Genomic DNA, 23,569 nt, shown 5'->3' with positions numbered 1-23,569 from the left:
ATTCCTACTCTAGGACCCTTGACCCTTCTCAGCTTGTCTAGCATTGGGTAGACTCCTGTGGATCTTTTAACTGCTATGCTTAATGATAGACTGTATATGTGTCGCTCCATGCTTATTCCTTATCTGATTGTCATTTCTTGTTATGTAGGAGTTGATTGCTATATGTACAGTATTCAGATACACGAACACGTCATGTTTGTGATATATATAAAACTCCACACAAAAAAAAAAAAAAAAATACCAGACTAGTCACACCCATAAGGTGGGCTGCCTGATGTGCTCTACGAAGTAAGGGTTTCACCATCCTGTTTGTGGTGGAGTTAGGAATTCTGTGACAGGGTTATGTCCATTCCTCACAGGAAGAGGTCATACAGGGGGTGAAGTTACCCCAGGGGTACATATCCCACTGGCTACTACACTACACTCCCCGTCACACCCATAAATTGAGTATTTAGGTGGCCACCTAAGACCATGACTTTAACTTTGTCTACCTGAAGGAGGAGGAGGAGGTACAAAGAGGAGCAAACCAACGCGAGAACTGAGGACCAGCCTAGACCTTTGGCGGCAAACCCTGCCTAACTGCTGCTGTCCTGACAATTGCCCAGACTCGACTCGTGCAACATCTGTGCATCTCCCAATAGCTTCGGAGGGCTGCCAGCACTTCCTAAACCAGCCAGCATCTGTATTGGAGTAGAGTGGAGAAGCCACTACCCTGCGACCTGCAGTCACCAACTGGAAAGTCCAGTTCACTGATCTGCTGACCACTGGGGCCCCGATGCAGCAGACACCCAGGATTAAGTCATCATGCTCCAGGAGGACAGACCCATTTCCCCACAAAGTTTGGAGATGCCAAGCCCACCAGGGGTCGTCTTGAACCAATACCCGGGGTACCGGAGCAGTTGGAAGCACCATGACTTGTTTGTGTCTGAGCCAGACACCACCGCAGAAAAAGGACAACCTGTAGCTGAGGGACGACGGAATTGAGGAGACTACTCACAAGAGTGCCCCAACGGTGTGTTGTCTTTCCCCCTCTGCAGTTCTAACCAAGCGCCGTGAAAGCATTGACGCATTGGACCAGCCTACCAAAACCCTCTGCACCCAAACACCCCGGCCTGGGTCCAAGCCTATCGACTGTGCCCCCCTTGCTCTCAGGACCGTCACAAACCGATTCCCCCACCACTCCCCCAAACTGGGAGCTCCTGTACTTGTCCACAAGTCCCCCTCTGCAGCCCGTTTCCAGGTGGCCCCCCTCTTCGCCAACTGTGCAGTGCGCAAGGCACCCGACCCGTCCAACACCTCTGCACCTCTACTTCCTGAGTGCAAGTAAAACTGAACTGCTGGTGTTTCTTGTGACCTTATTGCCCTAGTATCCTACCACCTAAAGGGGACCCCTGAGATACTTCTGCAAATACCCATATGCAGTATATGTACTGTACCCACTGAAAGTCATTACTGTGCACTGGTGTACTTTACTTACATCACTGTGAACAAAAACTCTACAACAGTACTTACCTTATATTTTGAAGATTTCTGGTGTTGAAACAAAATATAAAAGTGTTATATTTTTCTAAAATTTATTTTGAGTTTCTTCTTGATGTTGTGTCTCATTTATTGACTTTGTGTTGAACAAATACTTAGCACTACCATCTGATAAGCCTAAACTGCTCACCCACACTAGAACAAAAGAGAGCATTTAGGGTTATTACTTGAAGCCTCTATCAACCAATAAGGGTCGCCTGTACTATCTGCATAGTGCACCCCTTACACTAGTAGACTGCATAGACCAACAAGTTCATGAAATTCTAAATAGTTCTACTGTAGATGACACAAAATTATTGACCTGGCACACCAAACTCAAAACTATGGCTTTTGTACGCTGGAGGCAATGAACCTGGCAAATAAGGCATTCAAGTCTTTACAAAAATAACAAGTGCACTAAAAAAGCATGCCCCAAAGTGCAGCCATTCAGTGTTTGCAGAGGAAGCGCAATACATAATTTCCATAGGTCTGTGAGGGCCCAGTGGATGCTTTAGAAGGCTGTTACGGTATCCTTTTCTAGGAAAGAACCAATGAGATGTTCTTCATTAAAAATAGAGGTTGCAGGTCAGAACGAACCCAAACCTGGATTACTAAAAGAAATAGGGTCAATTCAAAGAAGCTTTATGAAACCTGAATGTAAAGACAAGAATTACAAACAAATGCAATCTCATTTCAACTATTAAAGACAACCCTAGAGAGAGCAGCCATCTCTACATCCTTTCCATGTAGCCGTATTTTATACCATGGTTAAATCATATATTGGATGAAGGAGTTTGTAACACACAATTCTACTTCACTTTAGTTACAAGATGAGCCGGTTCACTCACTCTACAAATGTCATGGCAGCCTTTCACCAACCTGGGAGACATTGGATTGGGTTTTGTCATTTTCCTCATCACCTTCCAGTTTGTCAATCAACAGTCCTTGAACTTGATACTCCAGGACGTAGCTGTCAATGAACCGCTCCAGCTCTTCGATTTCCTGAGAGCGGCTACTCCCAGCCTCAGATGATGCAGATGCCACTGAAGAATTCTCCATTACTCCGGGGTATCGATGGACCAATGGGGCCTGCAAAACAACAACACAGCCCGTCATCTTTCATTGTCTGTACTCAAAATAAAATATCTACCTACTGTAAAATACAATATTAAAGTTTTTTTAAAGCGTAAAACTCAACATTTTACCTATTATACCACTTAGTTAAAATGTTTATTTTTAGTTATTTATACTGCACACCTGACCGAAGGGCAATAAAGTGTTTTACCATAGAAACAGAATAGTTATACTTTTCTTTAAGCACAATGCGATTGGCTCAACATCCTGTAATTCTGGGCTAATCACTCAAAGACGGGTTTGGAAATTGGTTACTAAATCAGCAGCCCAGGCCGCTAGTCTGCATCTCCTCTCCTTTTTATGCCTTCACTATGAAGGAACTTAGACCCAGGCCGAGATCTTCATGCCATCCTGGAAATTTCAAATGTTTTCATTAGATCGTTTCCCACTGGGAAGAAGCTCCTCCTCTGAGTTTATTTTCGGAAAGCTCCAGACATCAAAAAGGTGCGTAAAATGTGGGATGAACATTATCTGCTGCATTTATAGTTTTTCGTAAAAGTCCCTTAACACCAAAAAGTTTTGCCTGAATGCCATCAAGGTTGCTTTATGTTTAATAGAAATACTGATATGGTCAGAGCAATGACATGCTTGCTTCCACTTTAATTTGAAAGGAAATCCGCCCAAGTAATTTGAATGCTCACTGGTCTTATGTTTTTGTTCCCGTTCCTTTAAATGAGTGCAGAATCTCCAAGCCTGTTTGGTTATAAGAATACCGTTCCCATAGTATAAATGCCCCCAACACTGATGCACAAAGCAACAGGGTGTGCTATTTTTTAATCTTAATTTCACACTAAGAATTTGGTTTATAAAATGAGAGAAGAAACAAAAGCCATCACACAGCTAACTCGGTATAAATGGCACATCCCACTGCATGCAAACATTGGGTATTGTATAATCTGATGCACACCAGTGTATAAAACAGCCAAAAGTACAGCAAGGGATGCTGCGCTTAAACTTGAGTTCAGTACATCAAGTAGAGGGGTTGGTAATCCTGTCCAGTAAAATACACATTTCAAAACACCTTGATATTTCTTGCAGTAGGGGGTCTGTCCCCGCCATCAAATGTGGATGTAAGCTGCTGGGATAAAACCATCTCACAAAACAAAGGCCAGGCAGCCAAGGTACTGTCCAACAGGGCAAGTATGAGGTGAAAGTTCACAACTGTTTGGAAAATCTACATGGACACACCGTTTTCCTTCAAACACATTGCTTAACATATGTGGGCACTTAGTTTTGCACAGACAAGGTAAGATTCTGCCACAATCGTCCATGAGCAATATGGTTAAGAAGGCTAGGCTGTGCATAAAAGTTAGGATTGCTAGGTTTGGTTGCCTATACTTTCCATATGTACCAATAACTGAGGATATTAACCAATGTTCTACAGATATAGTTAAAAGCAGCCCTAGAGGCAAGGATATGTGCAAAAACCTGCTTCATGGAATGTGTGTACAAGTGCCCCTAGCACCTGATAGAAAATCTGGCAAAATGATTTGAACAACAACGGGTGTAGTACATAAACGTCAATTCACCGAAATGGCAGGAGTAGAGGAAGTGACATCACATGCCCTTTCACCTCCAATTTCATTTACACACACATACTTACGCACAAATTCACGCTTACATACATTCTCTTTCACATAAACACACTCTCACCTGCAAGTAAGTACGCAACATACATTTAAAAGCATTTTTACTCACCTTCGCTGCCATAGAAGGGCATATTCCAGCTAACTGCACTTGACAGAAAACAGAGAGTAGAGCCCCAACTGACGAGCTACCTCTATTTCAATCCTGGCACCGAATCTGCCACCTCGGAGGCCAGGGGTCGCAAAGGCAGGGGCAGCAAAGGGCAAGCCAGGTTCGCAGCTGCGACCCTTGGCGACCATCTAAGTCCATGGTGTAGTATTTTATTTGCAAACTCTACACCTGTCCCCTGAGTGTGAAACGGTCACTGGGGAATCTCGAAAGATGCTGTTTTCATAGTGAGAACTAAAGCGTTTTTTATTCTACCGGATACAGGATTTTAATAACATTTTCAGGATCCCTATGTTCATATCTCAATTGTAATCAGAATGTTATCCTTCACATTGCTACTCGAAGTCTGAAACCAGGAACTGGTCATTTTTTTTTGCTAATAAATACTGGGCTCCGATCTTCAACATTGGCAGTAGTATCTCCTGCTTGCAAAGCCTCATCAACTAAACTTCCACAATGATGAAAACAGTATTAGACAGCAAGGGCGTTACATCAGAGAGTAGCAAAATTACACACTCAGTAGCCCACGACCAGTCCACACAGTAGCTTTTGGAGTCACAGTGGTGCAGAAAGGGCTGGTGCATAGAGCCTAAAGGCCCAAGACGTCAGCCATGCAGCGACATGGAGAATGGATTGGATGGAGGTCAGCGCTGGTACAATACATTTATATCCCTTCACTTACCCATGCATGAAGTTGGCTTGAAAGATCACTTAGGTCACTAATCTTTACATCATTACTTTTTCAGATAGTATTTCCAAAGATGAATAAGCTCCAATTAAATCATCTTAAATAAGCAAATAAAAGTTACTCAACTGGTTATATATCAAAATGAGCCAGCCAGGAGGGCACTGCTCATACCAATATAAGATAGGGCTATGGAGTGCACTACAATTCTTAAACTTTCGGTGGATCAGTGGTCTAACCCTAGGCTGAAGGTGCAGTTAGTAGCGCGTTTCTTTGTACATCAGTTGTCTCGTAAGCACTATCACACTAAAGAGGGTCTTATCTGTAGCCTAATAATGTGGCATCCATGACAATTTTAGGAGAAATACCCACAGGGTTCTCAGAGCTCAGACAATCCTGTACACCTTTATGCTTCAAACTGGTGGTTGTGACTTGGGGTATATTTCAAGGAAAGGAAGATAGACGCGCCTCTTTTCTGTACCGTTCAATGTAGCTATAACGCTCTTTCAGCATCACAGACATTGACTAACATGAGCATGGAGAAAAACCATGATGGTGTTAGGTTAAAGGAAATATCTTACAGTGCTTAGCAGGGAATGAATCCTAAATGTGACACGGACCCCGAACAATTCAATTTCAAGCTCGTTTAGAGGTCCACTTGGCTTGGCACAGATTGAGATCGGAATTAGTTTTCGCTTTGAATGATTATCAAGCAATTGTACACAATCCTACACAACCTTTTCGCAGTGGAATGTGGATCTTCGAAAACAGATGTGCACAATATGTTGCATCCCTTTCCATGTATACTCCATGCTCCATTCCACTACCTTTCCTGAACCTAGTGGTAGAGTATGAAGTTCTCACCACCCGGTTGCAAAATAAGACTTAATTTGGACACAGAAACTGTATTTTGTCGATCTGTTTGGCTCAATTTGAAGGCACAATTAGTTGTTGGACAAGAATCTACACTTTCTATGGTAAGACCTAAACAATTTTGCCCTTGATTATTGGGTATATTCTTACTGAAAGATTTTGAGGCGCCCCTGCAGAGTAATATATTACGGAAGTTAGTACATTGCTGCTACAGCTTGCGACGGACATATCCGCATTAAAATAAAGATATGCTTGATCTTTCCAATTTCGTTTCTCTCCATAATCATGTCTCTGAATTTGAGATGGTTGGCTGTCATTCAATGTGTGGTTGTCTTCAATGGCCAATGCCTGATAATGGTATGCAGTAGGGGAAACAGCAAGGGCAATGACCACATTACCTCACATTCTCCAGCTTCTAATGGTAATCAGAGTTAGGATCGCCAATAGGGTTTCATTAGGAAAAGTGCAGGGGCAGAAAGTTTACCTTAGTAGCTCCTGCCAGCACTGCCGAACGCCGGGGCTGCCAAATACAAAAGGTGCCTCTTCTTGATTTCACCCCCATTCCTCTTTCATCCATCACCCTACACTTCCTGTTTATCTCAAGCAAGGTTCCTTTTCATCCCTATTTCCATCCTTTGTCACTTCTTTCCTTTCTTTTCCTCATTCTTTCTCCCTTTTCTTATTTCTCTTTCTTGCTCTGGGTTAAAGTCTGATGATGATAAATATGTCCCAATCCTCCGACACGAGTGCCGGTGCCCACCACCTGCAACAAACTCAAATTAAGCACCTCTTGCCTCCATTTTCAGAGAAAAATGCTATCCACGTTAACATTTTAAGATTAATTAGAACATTGGAATGTTGGGAGCTCCACTGGAAACAATAGAGTGCTCCGGGCTTCTAATGGCCGGCAGAAGCCTGGAGCGCCAACAGTCCAATGATTGTCTCTCACAGCTGTTTCTCTGAACAAAGGCCTAGTGGTGCCTGAGGGGATTTCAACCCCCTCGGGCTCTGCAAGGCCTTTGTATTATTTAGTAGAACATTCTGGACTCTAGTGGCAGAATGTTCTAATAGCCTTACAGCCCTCTATAGCTGGGCTATACCGTCATTAAAGTCCTGCTCCCTTGTTAAAGGCCCACCCGAATGGCTGGTACAGCGGGCTATACGTTTATAGAAAGTGCCACGAGCCAGAACTTGAATAATATTGTGTGTAAAAATATACTGTATTCTTTTTATGCTGGCAATTCTCCCTCGTCTAGCTTTTATTATAATTTAAAAACAGTTTAAACTGCTCTATAGGAGCTTTGACTTGATTTCTTCTTGTATCTAATGCCACTGAGGGGAAAAATACCCTCTTTTGCTGATTTCTCTCTTTTTTTTTAATTATTTTTTTTTTTTAACATGCCTGAACTCAAAACATACAGCTCTGCAAAACACTGCTTGCTTGCCTGCTGCATGTAGAGCTCCTGGTCCTTTTAACAATATTTTAAATGTTCTCTCAGATTTGTTCTGGACCAAGGAGGTGATATTAACATAAGACTTTTGGTAGGGTCGGCCTTCTTTGTCAATGGAACTCAGGGTGAGTTAAGACTAACTAATCATTATTAATGAATACACATCCCTACGTACTAGACGTGCATGCCTCCAAGAAACACACATCCTAAGTGAAAGTATTTTGTCAACACACTTCGCACTCCTGTTAATAAAGCAGTGGTTGCGCCATTCGTCCGATTATTCCATTCAACAGTAACAAGCACTGGCAAAGTCATCAGGTCTGGCACGCATCTTTAAATTATTAACATATTTAAGAAGCCTGGTGGGCTGAAAAGGCAATGCAACAGTACTGCATTCTGTTTAACATGAATATATGAGCATAGGAATTAACAGTGAGAGGACTCTGTGTACTTTTGAAACGTAAAATAGTTCTCCATTCATAGCAAAACAAGCACTCGAGGGGAGGCAGAATGATACACCAAACAGCCAATAGGATATAGCAAACCACATACTCTTTAGAGAGAGAGATCCTCCTCTGGGTGGAGCCAAAACCCACTCTGATGTGGGTTTGTATAGTTAAACAACTGCTAACAATATAATCACCAGACTGCTGAGCTGTAAAGCTAGACCTAAGAACAAAAGAAAGAATAAAGCAGTGGACCGACCCACACACAGGGCATGCAGCTGCCGGCTGAATTACATAGTTTTACGAGAACTGACATGGCCAGAATAAAGGACATTTGTTTTCAAAGTTTCAGGGAGTACCATATGAAACGCTTTAAAGCAGCCACTAAAAACCCGATGTTCGTCCGATCATTTTACACAACGGAAGCAGTAGGGTATAAACAGTTCATTAACGCAAGACAGATAACTGAGTGACTGCTTCCGGGTTGTCGGCGCTGCTTACAAGAATGGTAGCTCTGAAGTGCCCAACAAGAATCCACATGACCAAGCGGCTTGAGACCTGCACCTGGAGCTGCATTCTCTGAATTCCTTCTCGAGGAGGTGAGGGGGTAACTGACAGGGAATGCATACTTTAAATTGCGAGTTCCACACTCTACTCTCCCACGTGAGTGGCGGCAACAAATGTTTTACAATTGGCGACTGAGGCAATATATTAACAGGTACTTATTAATCCTGTAACCTCACAGAAACAAGCACTGGCAAAGCCAATAGGTCTCGCCAATGTGGTTTAAACATTATGTACATAGGCGTGGCTGCTGTTCATCATTGCTAAAAGTTAGTGTCATGGAGTGTGGTGGGTGGGGTAGATTGGAGTGGGGTAGAGTGTAGTGTGGTAGTCTAGGGTGAGAGGAATGGGGTAGAGTGGGGTAGGTGGAGTGGATTGGGGTAGATTGGAATGGGGGAGTTAGGTGGATTAGTGTGGTAGACTGGAGTGGGGTAGATTGAATTGGGGCAGAATGGGGTAGACTGTGGTAGACTGGAGTGGGATATACTGAGGCAGACTGGAGTGGAGTAGGGTGGATTGTGGGAGAGTGGAGTTGGGTAGACAGGACTTGGGTAGCGGAGATTGGAGTAGGGTAGATTGGCTGGATTATATTAGGGGAGAATGGAATGGAGTCGGTTAGGTAGGGGTAGTTGGGGGTGGGGTAGATTGAAGTAGTGTAGAGTAGATTGCGGTAGAGTTAGGTAGACTGGGGAAGAGTGGAATGCAATAGATTGGAGAGGGCTAGATTGCGGTGGGGTCGACTGGAGTGGAAATAAGTAGATTTAAGTGAAGTGAGGTAGATTAGAGTGGAGTAGATTAAGGTGGAGTGAGGTAGATTGTAGTGGAATAGATTTAGTGGATGATGGTAGGGTAGACTGAAGTAAAGTGGGGTAGATTGAGGTGGTATTTAATAGAGTGGTGTGGGGCGAACTGGGAGTGGGTGAGCTATATTAGAATGGATTAGGCTGGGGTGTATTGGAGTGGGGTAGATTGGGGTATAGTGGAGTGGGTTAGACTGGGTGGACTAGAGAGAAATAGATTGAGGTAGAGAGGAGTGGGGCAGATTCGGGTGGAGTAGAGTTGGATAAATTGGAGTGGGGTCGATGTTGGGGTGGAGTGTGATAGATCGGGGAAGCTTGGAGTGGAGAGGTAGTTGAGGGTGGAGTGGGGTAGACTGGGTCGATTAGAGTAGGATAGATTCGAATGGAATGGGGTAGTTTAGAGTGAAGTAAGTTGAAGTGGGGTAACTTAGAGTGGGGTAGATTGGAGAGGAGTGGGGTAAATTGGGGTCTGGTAGAATGGGGTGGATTGGGGTAGATAGGGGTGGAGCAGGTGGATTGGGATGGAGTGGGTTAGATTGGGGTGGAGTGAGTTAGACTGGAGTGGAGTAGAGTGGAGTGGTATGGATTTTGGTGGACTGGAGTGTGGTAGATTGGAGTGGAGTGGAGTAGATTATGGTGGAGTTTGACAGATTGCTGTGGAGTTTGGAGTGGAGTAAGGTAAATTGAAATGCGTGGGCCAAATTGGACTGGGGTAGATAGAAGTGGAGTGGAGTGGCATATATTGGAGTAGAATCGGGTAGATTGGAGTAGGGTGGATTTGGGTACATTGGAGTGGGGTGATTTGGAGTGGGGTAGACTGGAATGCTGTGAGATAGACTGGGGAGGAGTGGAGGGGTAGATTGGAGAGAAGTGGAGTGGGGTAGATTAGGGTGGATCAGAGTAGGGTAGATTGGGTGGATCAGAGTAGGGTAGATTGGAATGGAGTGAGGAAGATTGAAGTGGGGTAAATTGGAGTGGAATGGGAGATTGGCGAAGTGAAGTAGATTATATTGGGGTAGATTAGATTGACTTGGGGTAGAGTGCAGTAGATTTTGGTAGATTGGAGTGGAGCGGAATAGTCTGGCATAAATAGGAGTCAATTAGATTGTTGAGGGGTAGATTGGAGTAGGGTAGATTAGGGTGGAGTGGGGTGAATTAGGGTGGGGTGGGTTAGATTTTAGCAAAATGTGTTAGATTGGAGTGGGGTAGATCGTGGTGGAGTTGGATAGATTGCAGTGGCGTCTGAAGTGGGATAAACTTAAATGGACTGGGATAGATTAGAGTTCGGTGAAATGGCCTGGGGTAGGTTGGAGTGGAGTGGGTTGGGTTGGATTGGGGTACATTGGAGTGGGGCTGACTGGGTTATATAGGGAAGTAGATTTGTGTGGAGTGGGGTAGACTGAAACAGAGTGGGGTAGGACTGAAGGACTGAGTGGAGTGCAGTAGATGGGGTGGAGTAAAGTTGTGTGGAGTTGGGTAGGGTATATTGGGCTAGAGTGGAGTGGGATAGATTGGAGTGGAGTAGATTGGAGTGGAGTAGATTTGGGCAGAGTGGTGTAGATTGAATTAGGGTAGATTGTAGCGGGGTATGGTACACTGGGTGGGTAAACTGCAGTGGGGAGATTGTAGTGGGGTAACTGGAGTCTGGTAGATTGTAGTGGAGCGTGGTAGATTGGATCATAGAGTGTACTGGGTAGACTGGGTTAAAGTGGGATAAATTGGAGTGGGCTAGACTGGCTGGAGTGGAGCAGCGTAGATTGGAGGAGAGTAGACTGGGGTAGACTGTAGCAAGCTGCAGAAGGGTAGGGTTGATTGGAGTGGGATAGACTGGAGTGGGGTACGTGGTGTGGAGTGGCGGTGTGTATTGTGTCGTGGAGCGAGTGGCATAGACTGGAGTGGCAGTGAGTTGAGTGTTATCTTGTAGAGAAGAAATACTCAAAGTATGGCTGGGGGCCGCATGCGCCTCCCCCAGGTCAACGGCAGCACTGTGCTGCTATTTATTCGACTCTGCACTAGAACTAAAAAATGTTAAATAAAGGGGCAAGTATGTATTTGGAAGCTAATTGAAGTTAAAGAAATGGAGTAACTAGGGTGTCCTGGATCTCTTAACTTTAGAAACACCTTTGTTATTAAAGACATTTTGCAGCAAAAGTATGAAAGTAAGATCTGTCTGAAATTCAAAAAGTACATTTTATTAACTTGCAGAACCGCTTCACCTTAGTACACACGATTATATCACTGCATTGAGGAGTTTTTTTTTTTTAAGTGATAGTTTTCAAACATGAATTTAGAAACTTTCAATTCGCCCACACCCCACGACCCTGACAACAATGTGAACTGTGAACAAAGAATGAACTCTTTGGGAGGCCTTGGTTTCAAATTATACATGAACAACATTATAGTTTATTAAATCACACAGACGTTTTATACAGCATACATCCTGAAGAGGTATTTCAAGGCCTTTAAAAAGGAATCAAGGAGGTAAAGTGAAATAAAACATTTGCCTAGTGTAGGAAGTTGGCTCTGTATGTACTATTTCAAAGTAGGAAATAGCATGCACAGAGTCCAAGGGTTTCCCTTAGAGGTAAGATAGTGGCAAAAAGAGATAATTCTAATGCTCTATTTTGTGGTAGTGTGGTCGAGCAGTAGGCTTACCAGAGGGTAGTGTTAAGCATTTGTTGTACACACACAGGCAATAAATGAGGAACACACACTTAAAGACAATTCCAGGCCAATAGGTTTTTGTATAGAAAAATATCTTTTCTTAGTTTATTTTAAGAACCACAGGTTCAAGATTAACAAGTAACACTTCAAATGAAAGGTATTTCACTTAGGAACGTTGAATCAGCAAAATAGCATGCACAGTTTTCACAAAAATGGCAATAAGCTATTTTAAAACTACAGGGAGTGCAGAATTATTAGGCAAATGAGTATTTTGACCACATCATCCTCTTTATGCATGTTGTCTTACTCCAAGCTGTATAGGCTCGAAAGCCTACTACCAATTAAGCATATTAGGTGATGTGCATCTCTGTAATGAGAAGGGGTGTGGTCTAATGACATCAACACCCTATATCAGGTGTGCATAATTATTAGGCAACTTCCTTTCCTTTGGCAAAATGGGTCAAAAGAAGGACTTGACAGGCTCAGAAAAGTCAAAAATAGTGAGATATCTTGCAGAGGGATGCAGCACTCTTAAAATTGCAAAGCTTCTGAAGCGTGATCATCGAACAATCAAGCGTTTCATTCAAAATAGTCAACAGGGTCGCAAGAAGCGTGTGGAAAAACCAAGGCGCAAAATAACTGCCCATGAACTGAGAAAAGTCAAGCGTGCAGCTGCCACGATGCCACTTGCCACCAGTTTGGCCATATTTCAGAGCTGCAACATCACTGGAGTGCCCAAAAGCACAAGGTGTGCAATACTCAGAGACATGGCCAAGGTAAGAAAGGCTGAAAGACGACCACCACTGAACAAGACACACAAGCTGAAACGTCAAGACTGGGCCAAGAAATATCTCAAGACTGATTTTTCTAAGGTTTTATGGACTGATGAAATGAGAGTGAGTCTTGATGGGCCAGATGGATGGGCCCGTGGCTGGATTGGTAAAGGGCAGAGAGCTCCAGTCCGACTCAGACGCCAGCAAGGTGGAGGTGGAGTACTGGTTTGGGCTGGTATCATCAAAGATGAGCTTGTGGGGCCTTTTCGGGTTGAGGATGGAGTCAAGCTCAACTCCCAGTCCTACTGCCAGTTTCTGGAAGACACCTTCTTCAAGCAGTGGTACAGGAAGAAGTCTGCATCCTTCAAGAAAAACATGATTTTCATGCAGGACAATGCTCCATCACACGCGTCCAAGTACTCCACAGCGTGGCTGGCAAGAAAGGGTATAAAATAAGGAAATCTAATGACATGGCCTCCTTGTTCACCTGATCTGAACCCCATTGAGAACCTGTGGTCCATCATCAAATGTGAGATTTACAAGGAGGGAAAACAGTACACCTCTCTGAACAGTGTCTGGGAGGCTGTGGTTGCTGCTGCACGCAATGTTGATGGTGAACAGATCAAAACACTGACAGAATCCATGGATGGCAGGCTTTTGAGTGTCCTTGCAAAGAAAGGTGGCTATATTGGTCACTGATTTGTTTTCGTTTTGTTTTTGAATGTCAGAAATGTATATTTGTGAATGTTGAGATGTTATATTGGTTTCACTGGTAATAATAAATAATTGAAATGGGTATATATTTTTTTTTGTTAAGTTGCCTAATAATTATGCACAGTAATAGTCACCTGCACACACAGATATCCCCCTAACATAGCTAAAACTAAAAACAAACTAAAAACTACTTCCAAAAATATTCAGCTTTGATATTAATGAGTTTTTTGGGTTCATTGAGAACATGGTTGTTGTTCAATAATAAAATTAATCCTCAAAAATACAACTTGCCTAATAATTCTGCACTCCCTGTAGACAGTGCAATTTTCAACAGTTCCTGGGGGAGGTAAGTGTTTGTTAGTTTTGCAGGTAAGTAAACCACCTACAGGGTTCAAAGTTGGGTCCAAGGTAGCCCACCGTTGGGGGTTCAGGGCAACCCCAAAGTTACCACACTAGCAGCTCAGGGCCGGTCAGGTGCAGAGGTCAAAGTGGTGCCCAAAACACATAGGATTCAATGGAGAAGGGGGTGCCCCGGTTCCAGTCTGCCAGCAGGTAGGAACCCGCGCGTTCGGAGGGCAGACCGGGGGGGTTTTGTAGGGCACCGGGGGGGACACAAGTCAGCACAAAAAGTACACCCTCAGCGGCACGGGGGCGGCCGGGTGCAGAGTGCAAACAGGCGTCGGGTTTGCAATGGAGTTCAATGGGAGACCCAGGGGTCTCTTCAGCTAAGCAGGCAGGCAAGGGGGGGCTCCTCGGGGTAGCCACCACCTGGGCAAGGGAGAGGGCCACATGGGGGTCGCTTCTGCACTGGAAGTCGGATCCTTCAGGTCCTGGGGGCTGCGGGTGCAGTGTCTTTACCAGGCGTCGGGTTCTTAGAAGCAGGCAGTCGTGGTCAGGGGGAGCGTCTGGATTCCCTCTGCAGGCGTCGCTGGGGGGGTTCAGGGGGGTCAACCCTGGCTACTCACAGGGTCGCAGTCGCAGGGGAGTCCTCCCTGTAGTGTTATTTCTCCGCAGGTCGAGCCGGGGGCGTCGGGTGCAGAGTGCAAAGTCTCACGCTTCCGGCGGGAAATGTGGAGTCCTTTTAAAGTTGTTTCTTTGTTGCAAAGTTGTTTCTTCTTTGGAGCAGAGCCACTGTCCTCTGGAGTTTTTGGTCCTTTTAGATGCAGGTTGTCCTCTGAGGCTTCAGAGGTCGCTGGACCCTGAGGAACGCGTCGCTGTTGCAGTTTTTCTTGAAGTGGGGAGACAGGCCGGTAGGGCTGAGGCCAAAGCAGTTGGTGTCTCCGTCTTCTCTGCAGGGCTTTCAGGTCAGCAGTCCTTCTTCGTCTTCAGGTTGCAGGAATCTAGTTTCCTAGGTTCTGGGGAGCCACTAAATACTGAATTTAGGGGGGGTGTTTAGGTCTGGGAGGGCAGTAGCCAATGGCTACTGTCCTTGAGGGTGGCTACACCCTCTTTGTGCCTTCTCCCTGAGGGGAGGGGGGCACATCCCTATTCCTATTGGGGGAATCCTCCAAAATCAAGATGGAGGATTTCTAAAGGCAGGGGTCACCTCAGCTCAGGACACCTTAGGGGCTGTCCTGACTGGTGGGTGACTCTTCCTTGTTTTTCTCATTATCTCCCCTGGACTTGTCACCAAAAGTGGGGGCTGTGTCCAGGGGGCGGGCATCTCCACTAGCTGGAGTGCCCTGGGGCATTGTAACACGAAGCCTGAGCCTTTGAGGCTCACTGCTAGGTGTTACAGTTCCTGCAGGGGGGAGGTGTGAAGCACCTCCACCCAGAGCAGGCTTTTGTTTCTGTCCTCAGAGAGCAGAAAGGCCCTCACCACATGGGGTCAGAAAGCAGGCTGGCACAGACCAGTCAGTCCTGCACTGAAGGATTGGGTAAAATACAGGGGGCATCTCTAAGATGCCCTCTGTGTGCATTTTTTAATAAATCCAACACTGGCATCAGTGTAGGTTTCGTATTCTGAAAAGTTTGATACCCATTTTTCCAGTATTCAGTGTAGCCATTATGGAGCTGTGGAGTTCGTTTTTGACAAGCTCCCAGACCATATACTTAATATGGCCACACTGTACTTACAATGTCTAAGAATAGACTTAGACACTGTAGGGGCATATTGCTCATGCAGCTATGCCCTCACCTGTGGTATAGTGCACCCTGCCTTAGGGCTGTAAGGCCTGCTAGAGGGGTGACTTACCTAGGCCACAGGCAGTATTTTGTGTGCATGGTATCCTGAGGGGGATGCCATGTCGATTTTGCCTTTTTCTCCCCACCAACACACACAATCTGCAATGGCAGTGTACATGTGTTAGGTGAAGGGTCCCTTAGGGTGGCACAACATATGCTGCAGCCCTTAGGGACCTTCCCTGGTCACAGGGCCCTTGGTACCACTGGTACCTTTTACAAGGGACTTATCTGTGTGCCAGGGGTGTGCCAATTGTGGAAACAATGGTACTTTTTAGGTGAAAGAACACTGGTGCTGGGGCCTGGTTAGCAGGGTCCCAGCACACTTCTCAGTCAAGTCAGCATCAGTATCAGGCAAAAAGTGGGGGGTAACTGCAACAGGGAGCCATTTCCTTACACCTAGGATCACACAATTTGGTTAAGTGGAGAAGCCAGGATTCATACCCAAGTTTCTTGTTTGACGCTGTGTAATTCAGACATTAGATGTATGCGCTTCACTTCCCCTATAACCACTTTATCACTACTCCTCCCCATCCCCAGCCTTCCGACCGCCACCCTGCTGGCATCAATGTGGCCCTCGGTCAATCACAGACCAAACAGTGCAGCCCCTGGGAAAATGTTTGTGAGTACCCATGTTGTAGAGTGTCTTATAGCCAAGGGGCGTAGAGTGGAGTATCTTAGAATGAAGTGGCATGGCATAGTGTGGAAGGGCCTAGAGTGGAGTGGCGCAGTGTGGAGTATGCATAGTGTGGAAGCACACTGCCATTACAGACAACACATTTTCAATTAACATTACACTTGCACTGACATACAGTTTTACTACACACAAATGATAATAATGTGTGCAAGTGTCATCACCTAGTGTACTGATGTGTTTCAATCGTATTCAAATATTCAGTTCCAACACTACAGAATTAAATTAAAAAAAAGTGCTTCATTTGTATTCATTCTGGTATATTCTGAAACATTAGCACAGTTCATTTCTTTTGTTGTGTACTAGAAAAAAACATCCTACATGGACACTCAGCAGAATTGTCACATCAATTCTTGCACTTTTGAAGTGAGAGAAAGAAAAGTAAACACTAAGCTCCATCAGAAGAAAGAACATATTTGACCTCTGTCTTTGAATGCACAGCAAATGGGACAAGTTAAGAACAAGATTTAAAGGCTTGTTTACAGAGATTGAGTTTGAGGAATAATACAGTAAACAAAGTTTGGGCAACAGAAACTTAAGCTGGACAGCCTACAGCAAATAAGGCCTTTGTTGTTTTCATATCTGTATTCATACAATTGCTTTGAGTGGCAGCACCTCGAGAACTCATGCTGTACATATTTTACAACTTGTATCAGCATGAACTTCCCTGCGGCCAGTGGTCCATGCACCACGCGAACACATGTTCACCAACTTCTTTCAGGTTTCTCGTGGCCAGCCGACCGCGCAGAAAACTTCCAAACAGTGTATGGCGGCGACTGACGTTTAGTGTCAAATGTAGTTGGATTTGTTGGCGATATTAGGTTTTTCCTATTACGTTATCTCTGGCGCCGGTATTTCAGTCCGTCATCAGTCAAAGATGTCGATAATATTTTAATTTCTTTTGCAAAATGTAATTCACTGAAACGCCTCGGTCAGAAATGAAAATGGAAAAATACAGTAATGGGTTAGGACGACAATCACTCTGCAATTCACCGCTGGGAAAAAAAAAAAACAGCACCGAAAGCTTTTACCGCTAATAATTCAAATAACGCCTACATAGTTTACGCCGTGTGACCAATGCACCTAACAAGCTTAAATGCCGCCAGCACAAAACTAAGGGCCAGATGTAGGTAGGTTGCAAGTCGCAATGCAGAAAGGTGTCTCAGACACCTTCTGCAACTCGCAATGGAATCGCAAAGACCCACCTCATTAATATTAATGAGGTGGGTCGCAGTTTGCGACCCCATTGCGAGTATGGGCACTCACGGGGATGGTGGCCTGCTGAAGACAGCAGACCACCATGTCCGTGACTGCTTTTTAATAAAGCTGTTTTTTTTTTCCATCTGCAGCCCGTTTTCCTTAAAGGAAAACGAGCTGCACTTGGAAAAAAAATACCGAAACCTTTAGTTTCCATTGGACCACTGCCTGCTCTGAAAAAATATTTTTGTTTCCATTCACAAAGGGGAAGGGGTCCCATGGGGACCCCTTCCCGTTTGCGACTGGGTTACCATCCACTTCAATTGGATGGTAACTGCGATTTCATTGCGAGTCGCAAATAGGAAGGGAACACCCCTTCCTATTTGCGAGTCGGAAATGCATTTTGCGAGTCGGATCCGACTCGCAAAATGCATTTCTGCATCGCGGAGAGGCTTTTGCGCCTCGCAAACGGCGTTTTTCGCCGTTTGCGAGGCGCAAATCCTTTTCTACATCTGGCCCTAAGTGATGTAACCCCTAGTATTAGAGGTGGCTTTCACCTCGCGTACAACAGGCTTGCACATACAGTCTACGATCATGACAATAATTTCCAAATAGCTACCGGGTGCATCATCCAGATATTGTATGTGGGCAGCCTCTTGGAACGCCTGGAGGCCTGGCCACACCGGTTTGAACGTGGACTGCCTGGATGGATGAGGCACGCGAGAGAACAGGAAAGAATGAGCCTGGCTCCCGCGTTGTCACCGCAGGGAGATAAGCAGGTTATTAAACATGCTAACCGAGTCACACAGATCACTCACTGGGGCAGAATACCCGCATCCGATCAATGATACTGCAGGGCCTGCTTCCACGAAAAGCAGCATTATTGACCGTTTACGTGGTGTAAACTAAAAACCGAACCACTTCTTGGCGCGAAAACAATCCGTGTTATTTACATAGAAGAGAATGGTAGTGTTCGCTCTGTGCGAGTGGAGGTATTTTTGTAGCATAGGACGTGTCCCCGAGGCCAGGGGAGCACTATATATAGGAAGCGGGAGCATACTGTACATACCACGTAGAGAAGTCGCACATGACACGCAAGCTAGTTCACATAGCTCCCTGACACTAGGCACGGGGTGCAACATGAAGGAACTGCGTGTGGCAGTGTGGAAAGGCACATTGCACAGCTCTTGGAGGGGGCAGTGTAGAAGGCACACTCACAGATCTTGGAAGGGGCAGTGTAGAAGGCATATTGCACAGATCTTGGAAGGGGCAGTGTAGAAGACCTATTGCACAGATCTTGGAAGGGGGAGTGTAGAAGGCACACTCACAGATCTTGGAAGGGGGAGTGTAGAAGGCATATTGCACAGATCTTGGAAGGGGCAGTGTAGAAGGCACACTGCGCAGATCTTGGAAGGTGCAGTGTAGAAGGCACACAGCACAGATCTTGGAAGGGGCACTATAGAAAGGCACATTGCACAGATCTTGGAATGGGCAGTGTAGAAGGCATATTGCACAGATCTTGGAAGGGGCAGCGTAGAAGGCCCACTCACAGATCTTGGAAGGGGCAGTGTAGAAGGCACACTGCGCAGATCTTGGAAGGTGCAGTGTAGAAGGCACATTGCACAGATCTTGGAAGGGGCAGTGTAGAAGGCACACTCCGCAGATCTTGGAAGGGGCAGTGTAGAGGCACACTGCGCAGATCTTGGAAGGGGCAGTGTAGAAGGCACATTGCACAGATCTTGGAAGGGGCAGTGTAGAAGGCACACTCACAGATCTTGGAAGGGGCAGTGTAGAAGACACTACACAGATCTTGGAAGGGGCAGTGTAGAAGGCACATTGCACAGATCTTGGAAGGGGCAGTGTAGAAGGCACATTGCACAGCTCTTGGAGGGGGCAGTGTAGAAGGCACACTGCACAGCTCTTGGAACGGGCAGTGTAGAGGCACACTGCACAGCTCTTGGAAGGGGCAGTGTAAGGTTCAGTGTAGAAGGCATATTGCACAGATCTTGGAAGGGGCAGTGTAGAAGGCACACTGCACAGATCTTAGAAGGGGCAGTGTAGAAGGCACATTGCACAGCTCTTGGAGGGGGCAGTGTAGAAGGCACACTGCACAGCTCTTGGAACGGGCAGTGTAGAAAGGCACATTGCACAGCTCTTGGAAGGAGCAGTGTAGAAGGCATACTCACAGATCTTGGAAGGGGCAGTGTAGAAGGCACACTGCACAGCTCGTGGAAGGGGCAGCGTAGAAGGCACACTGCACAGCTCTTGGAAGGGGCACTGTACAAAGGCACTTTACACAGATCTTGCAAGGGGGTGGTGGGTTGCAGGAGGTGGAGAGTGGGATAGGGTTGTCGTTCAGATTATAGTTTGTATATTGGGAAACGTTCAGACCTACCAACCTACTAATATTTTTTGCAGTGGGAGTACTGTGAGAAGGGGGCGCGGCCTTAGGGAGGGGAAGTGCCACGGCGAGTGGGGTTTTAGGATCACTGCTCTGCCGAAACAGTTACAGCTCCCATCCCCCAGGGAAAGGTCAAGCACATCTGGTGCCACCTCCCATGTGCGGAGGAGATTTTATTCGGAGCCTAACTGTGTAGAAGGCTCACACCAGGGCACCCTCTGTGGAAGGGTTTCCACCTCTACATAGGATTGTGCCTCTTCACCGCACTGACGTGATGAGGCTTGACATTTAGGTTCCACAAAGCTGCCTCTTGTGTGTCGGCAAGTGCAAGGATACTGGCTGAAAAATATGGTAGTGAGGAGGAACATGAACATCTGGAGTGATGGAGAAAGACTTGGATCCCAGCGGCCTGTTTCCAGAGGTTAGGGGCGTAAGGAGAGAAAGCTAGTCCACTCTTTACATCCCTTTCGGATTTCCAGTCTACTCCGTATAGTAGAGTAGTTAGAGTGACAGAAGCCTTCTGCCCTGTGATCAGGCTTGCGGTTGAGTGTCAGGAAGGAACGGTGAATATCAGTGAGCAGGACATTCCCACCACCGTTGATATGGGAGAGAACAGGGTTTGGATGGTGGAGCAAAACTTGTCGACTTAGACAAGGTGCGCTTTTTAAAGATGGACGCAGCCATTTATAACCTCGCTGGAGGACATACTGGTGTCAATGGTATAAAGCAAATGATTCTAGTTCCGTTCAGACTTTGCATTAATTTTTCTACGTGAAATCCCATCAACCGAGCCTAATCTAAGGCACTGGCACTTGCAAAACCTCAGACGTTGAAAAGTTATTTTTCTTTAGTGAAGGGAAGGTGATGGCAGGCCTGGGTGTTATTTTGAGGTACGATTCCATTTATAACCACTGAAAAGCTGTGTACCAAACAAGGGGCCAGTGTAATGCACTGACTTGCCCCTTTCTTAAAACCTTATAAAATATCATTAGTGGAGACTTCTAAAGGGGAGTTAAAGAATCCAGTGAGCGACACTGAAAGCACATGCAACAGCATTCAACGACTGCACGTGCTAGTAGCGGCAGTAGGATACTACAAGGAAAAGACAAGGGGACCCTGTCCCCTCCTCCATCAGTGTCATACTCAAGAAATCAGCACCTCAGCATTAACAATAATAGATGGAGATGTTCACTCGTGCTATGCCCATAATCGTGACTCAATAGGAGCAATCAGCCAAAGAAAGATCTAAAAACCATGCTCTCTGCAGTCTTCCTGTAGGATCCATGTAGGGTCCACAAAAGTAAATTGATGAAGGAACTGCTGGTGTTTGCAGAGTACGTCAGGCAGCGGCTTAATGCTAACCGAGGGAAGTAGCTGGGGAGGAATTTCATCCCTATAGAGAACCAATTCGTCCTACATAGGTTTTAAAAAGAGCTCAAAAGCTTAGGTTTCAATGTTGCTTTGACTGGTCTTCAGAAGGTTTCCAGCAGTGTCTGATAACGTTGGTAATTGCATCTCTGTAAATATTGGGTTTCATGGGCAAGTGCTATAACCCACACCTATCTTCTTCCCATTGGCTGAAGTTAATTTTATCTTATTTGCCATTTTGTACTCCATATGTTTTTTCATTCAAAGTTATCTGTGGAACTGAGATTCACGAATCTTCCTCTTTAGCCCCGGGTCTGTATCTTCTTGGTTGAATTTCTATATGTCCTACACTGCTACCTCATGTTCCTCTGTACACCGCATTGCAGCCCCAGTGGATCTAACTCACGCTACATCAATCTACAAACAATTAAGCAAATAAAGAACATTAACTTCTGGCTTTCATGTGCTAACATATTGAAAAAAGCATTCGAGCGTAACTGTATGAGTTAGCACAGGAAAGCCACCCATATATCTTGTTTATTTAGCACTTCATACAACATTTATTTTTCATCTCCAAACACTGTATACAACATAAAATATACATAAACTTGGTTATTTTGTGTTACAATTAAAACCTTTAAAAGAGCAACATACAATTAAGGATAACCTGAATTCATTAAAGCATTATCCCTCCAGATACGGTGACACAGACAAACCATAAAACATCTAAAAATCATTTGAGTTATTACTTTCCCATCATTACTTTTTAAACCATATTTCCTAAAATGAAAAAAAGCTCTAATTTGATGCATCTTAAAAACAAGCACATAAAAGCCACTCAGTTGGGTTTAGCTCCATATACAAATGTACACTTATTTTCCAGTATTTAGTGACCTTTCTCCAGGTCTGTTCAAGGGCAACTCAACTTGAATCAAAGAAATCGCTTTTGCTTTAGGGAGACCAGATTATATTTTCTAATACTGGGCATTTAATTTGCCAAACTGGCCTTTTTCACTGGCCATCTATACTGCACAGCTGCAAGCCAAAACAGTCAATATTGGATTTACTTTAGTGCTACCAGTTTTAATCAAGGGGCTGATGAGCTGGCAACCGTAGTGCTTATTAAATGGATTTACAGTCCCGGTCAATGTTTTACTCCTTAGTGATTTTTTTCTCACGTAGATTTCCAATCAAGTTTATTATCCATTGTGGTGCGCTAAATCTACAAGTTGCTGAATAAATCAACAAGATGTGTGGGTTCTTCAACTTTCCAATCTCCATTATTTTACTTTCACTGATAAACGATATTAGAAAATAGAGTCTTGAGGACTTGGAGTGAGCATATCATTAATCAGATTTAGAATTAGTAAAACCGGGCTGTCCACAAAATCCAGACTTGATGAATGCACAACTGTCAACCCGGGAGGGGGTATTCAGAATTCTAGCCTTGACCAAGTAGTCAGCCAAGTCAAAGATATATTTGAATATTGTGGATGATAAAATGCATCCTTGCTTTATGATGGTCTTTTTATATTTTTCCTGATATTGCTTTCATTCATCATTTGGAGAATAACCCATGTTATCTATAAAGGATAATAACTAATTTCAGTGAACTGCCCAAAATATCTCCTCCCCCGTCTCTTAACTTCTTACATTACAAGGTACAGTCTAATTTTTTCGAAGATGTAAACAAATCCAGAAATGTCCAATCTTGCACAGATAAATTAGTGTCCATGATGCTCTGATGGCAGTGATCATCAAAGCCACAACACTGTACAAATAGCCTTAACAGAAACCTGCCTTTTTTGGGGTAATCTAACTTCACCCTGCGACCACTCTTCAGTAGGTTTAAGCAAACCCTGAGCATAGGTTTTACCTACTGAGCATAAGAAGCCAAGAAGCAGATCATTTCCAAGATTATGTGAGGTTTCCTTATTGTATACTAATATTAATATGGAATCCATTAGTTTCATTGGAGTTTAATTTGTCAAGAACACAGAGGTGTGACATAAACCCTCCAGCTCCAACAGTGGAGGAACAGGGGGAGGTCTCACCCTTATTTATCCAAAAACCTTTGTGAATCTACCCACCAACAGGGGCAACCAAAGTGAGTTAGCTACATCATGAGAGTCATTGGCCACTGAGGAGCTAGAGCTCTACATACCACTTCTTTTTAGCATGTTAAATTATTTCTAACTGAATATGGCCCTCTTTATACGTGAATTATAAATCCAGATTGTCTGGATTACGTGTTATACAAGAATAATTCTTTCTCATACAGTTTTCACCAGGAAAACCTGGCAAAATATGTGTAGACAGAAGTGCATGAGAGGACTGGAAAACATTTGGTA

The 23,569-nt window shown here is 44.7% G+C and overlaps 1 protein-coding gene across 5 annotated transcripts in view; it reads right to left on the bottom strand.

Annotated features, from left to right (window-relative positions):
* Positions 1 to 23,569, bottom strand: part of CTIF (cap binding complex dependent translation initiation factor) — a 758,204-nt gene that overhangs the window by 668,353 nt on the left and 66,282 nt on the right. For all 5 annotated transcript variants that reach the window (XM_069219134.1, XM_069219121.1, XM_069219132.1 and 2 more), the window contains exon 2: positions 2,398 to 2,607. In XM_069219134.1, coding sequence (XP_069075235.1) covers positions 2,398 to 2,577 — 180 coding nt within the window. In that variant the 5' untranslated portion in view covers positions 2,578 to 2,607. The remainder of the gene's footprint in view (positions 1 to 2,397; positions 2,608 to 23,569) is intronic.

Source organism: Pleurodeles waltl, chromosome 1_1 (genome assembly GCF_031143425.1).
Source record: "Pleurodeles waltl isolate 20211129_DDA chromosome 1_1, aPleWal1.hap1.20221129, whole genome shotgun sequence".
Taxonomy (NCBI): domain Eukaryota; kingdom Metazoa; phylum Chordata; class Amphibia; order Caudata; family Salamandridae; genus Pleurodeles; species Pleurodeles waltl.
This window is presented reverse-complemented; position numbering and strand designations above follow the sequence as displayed.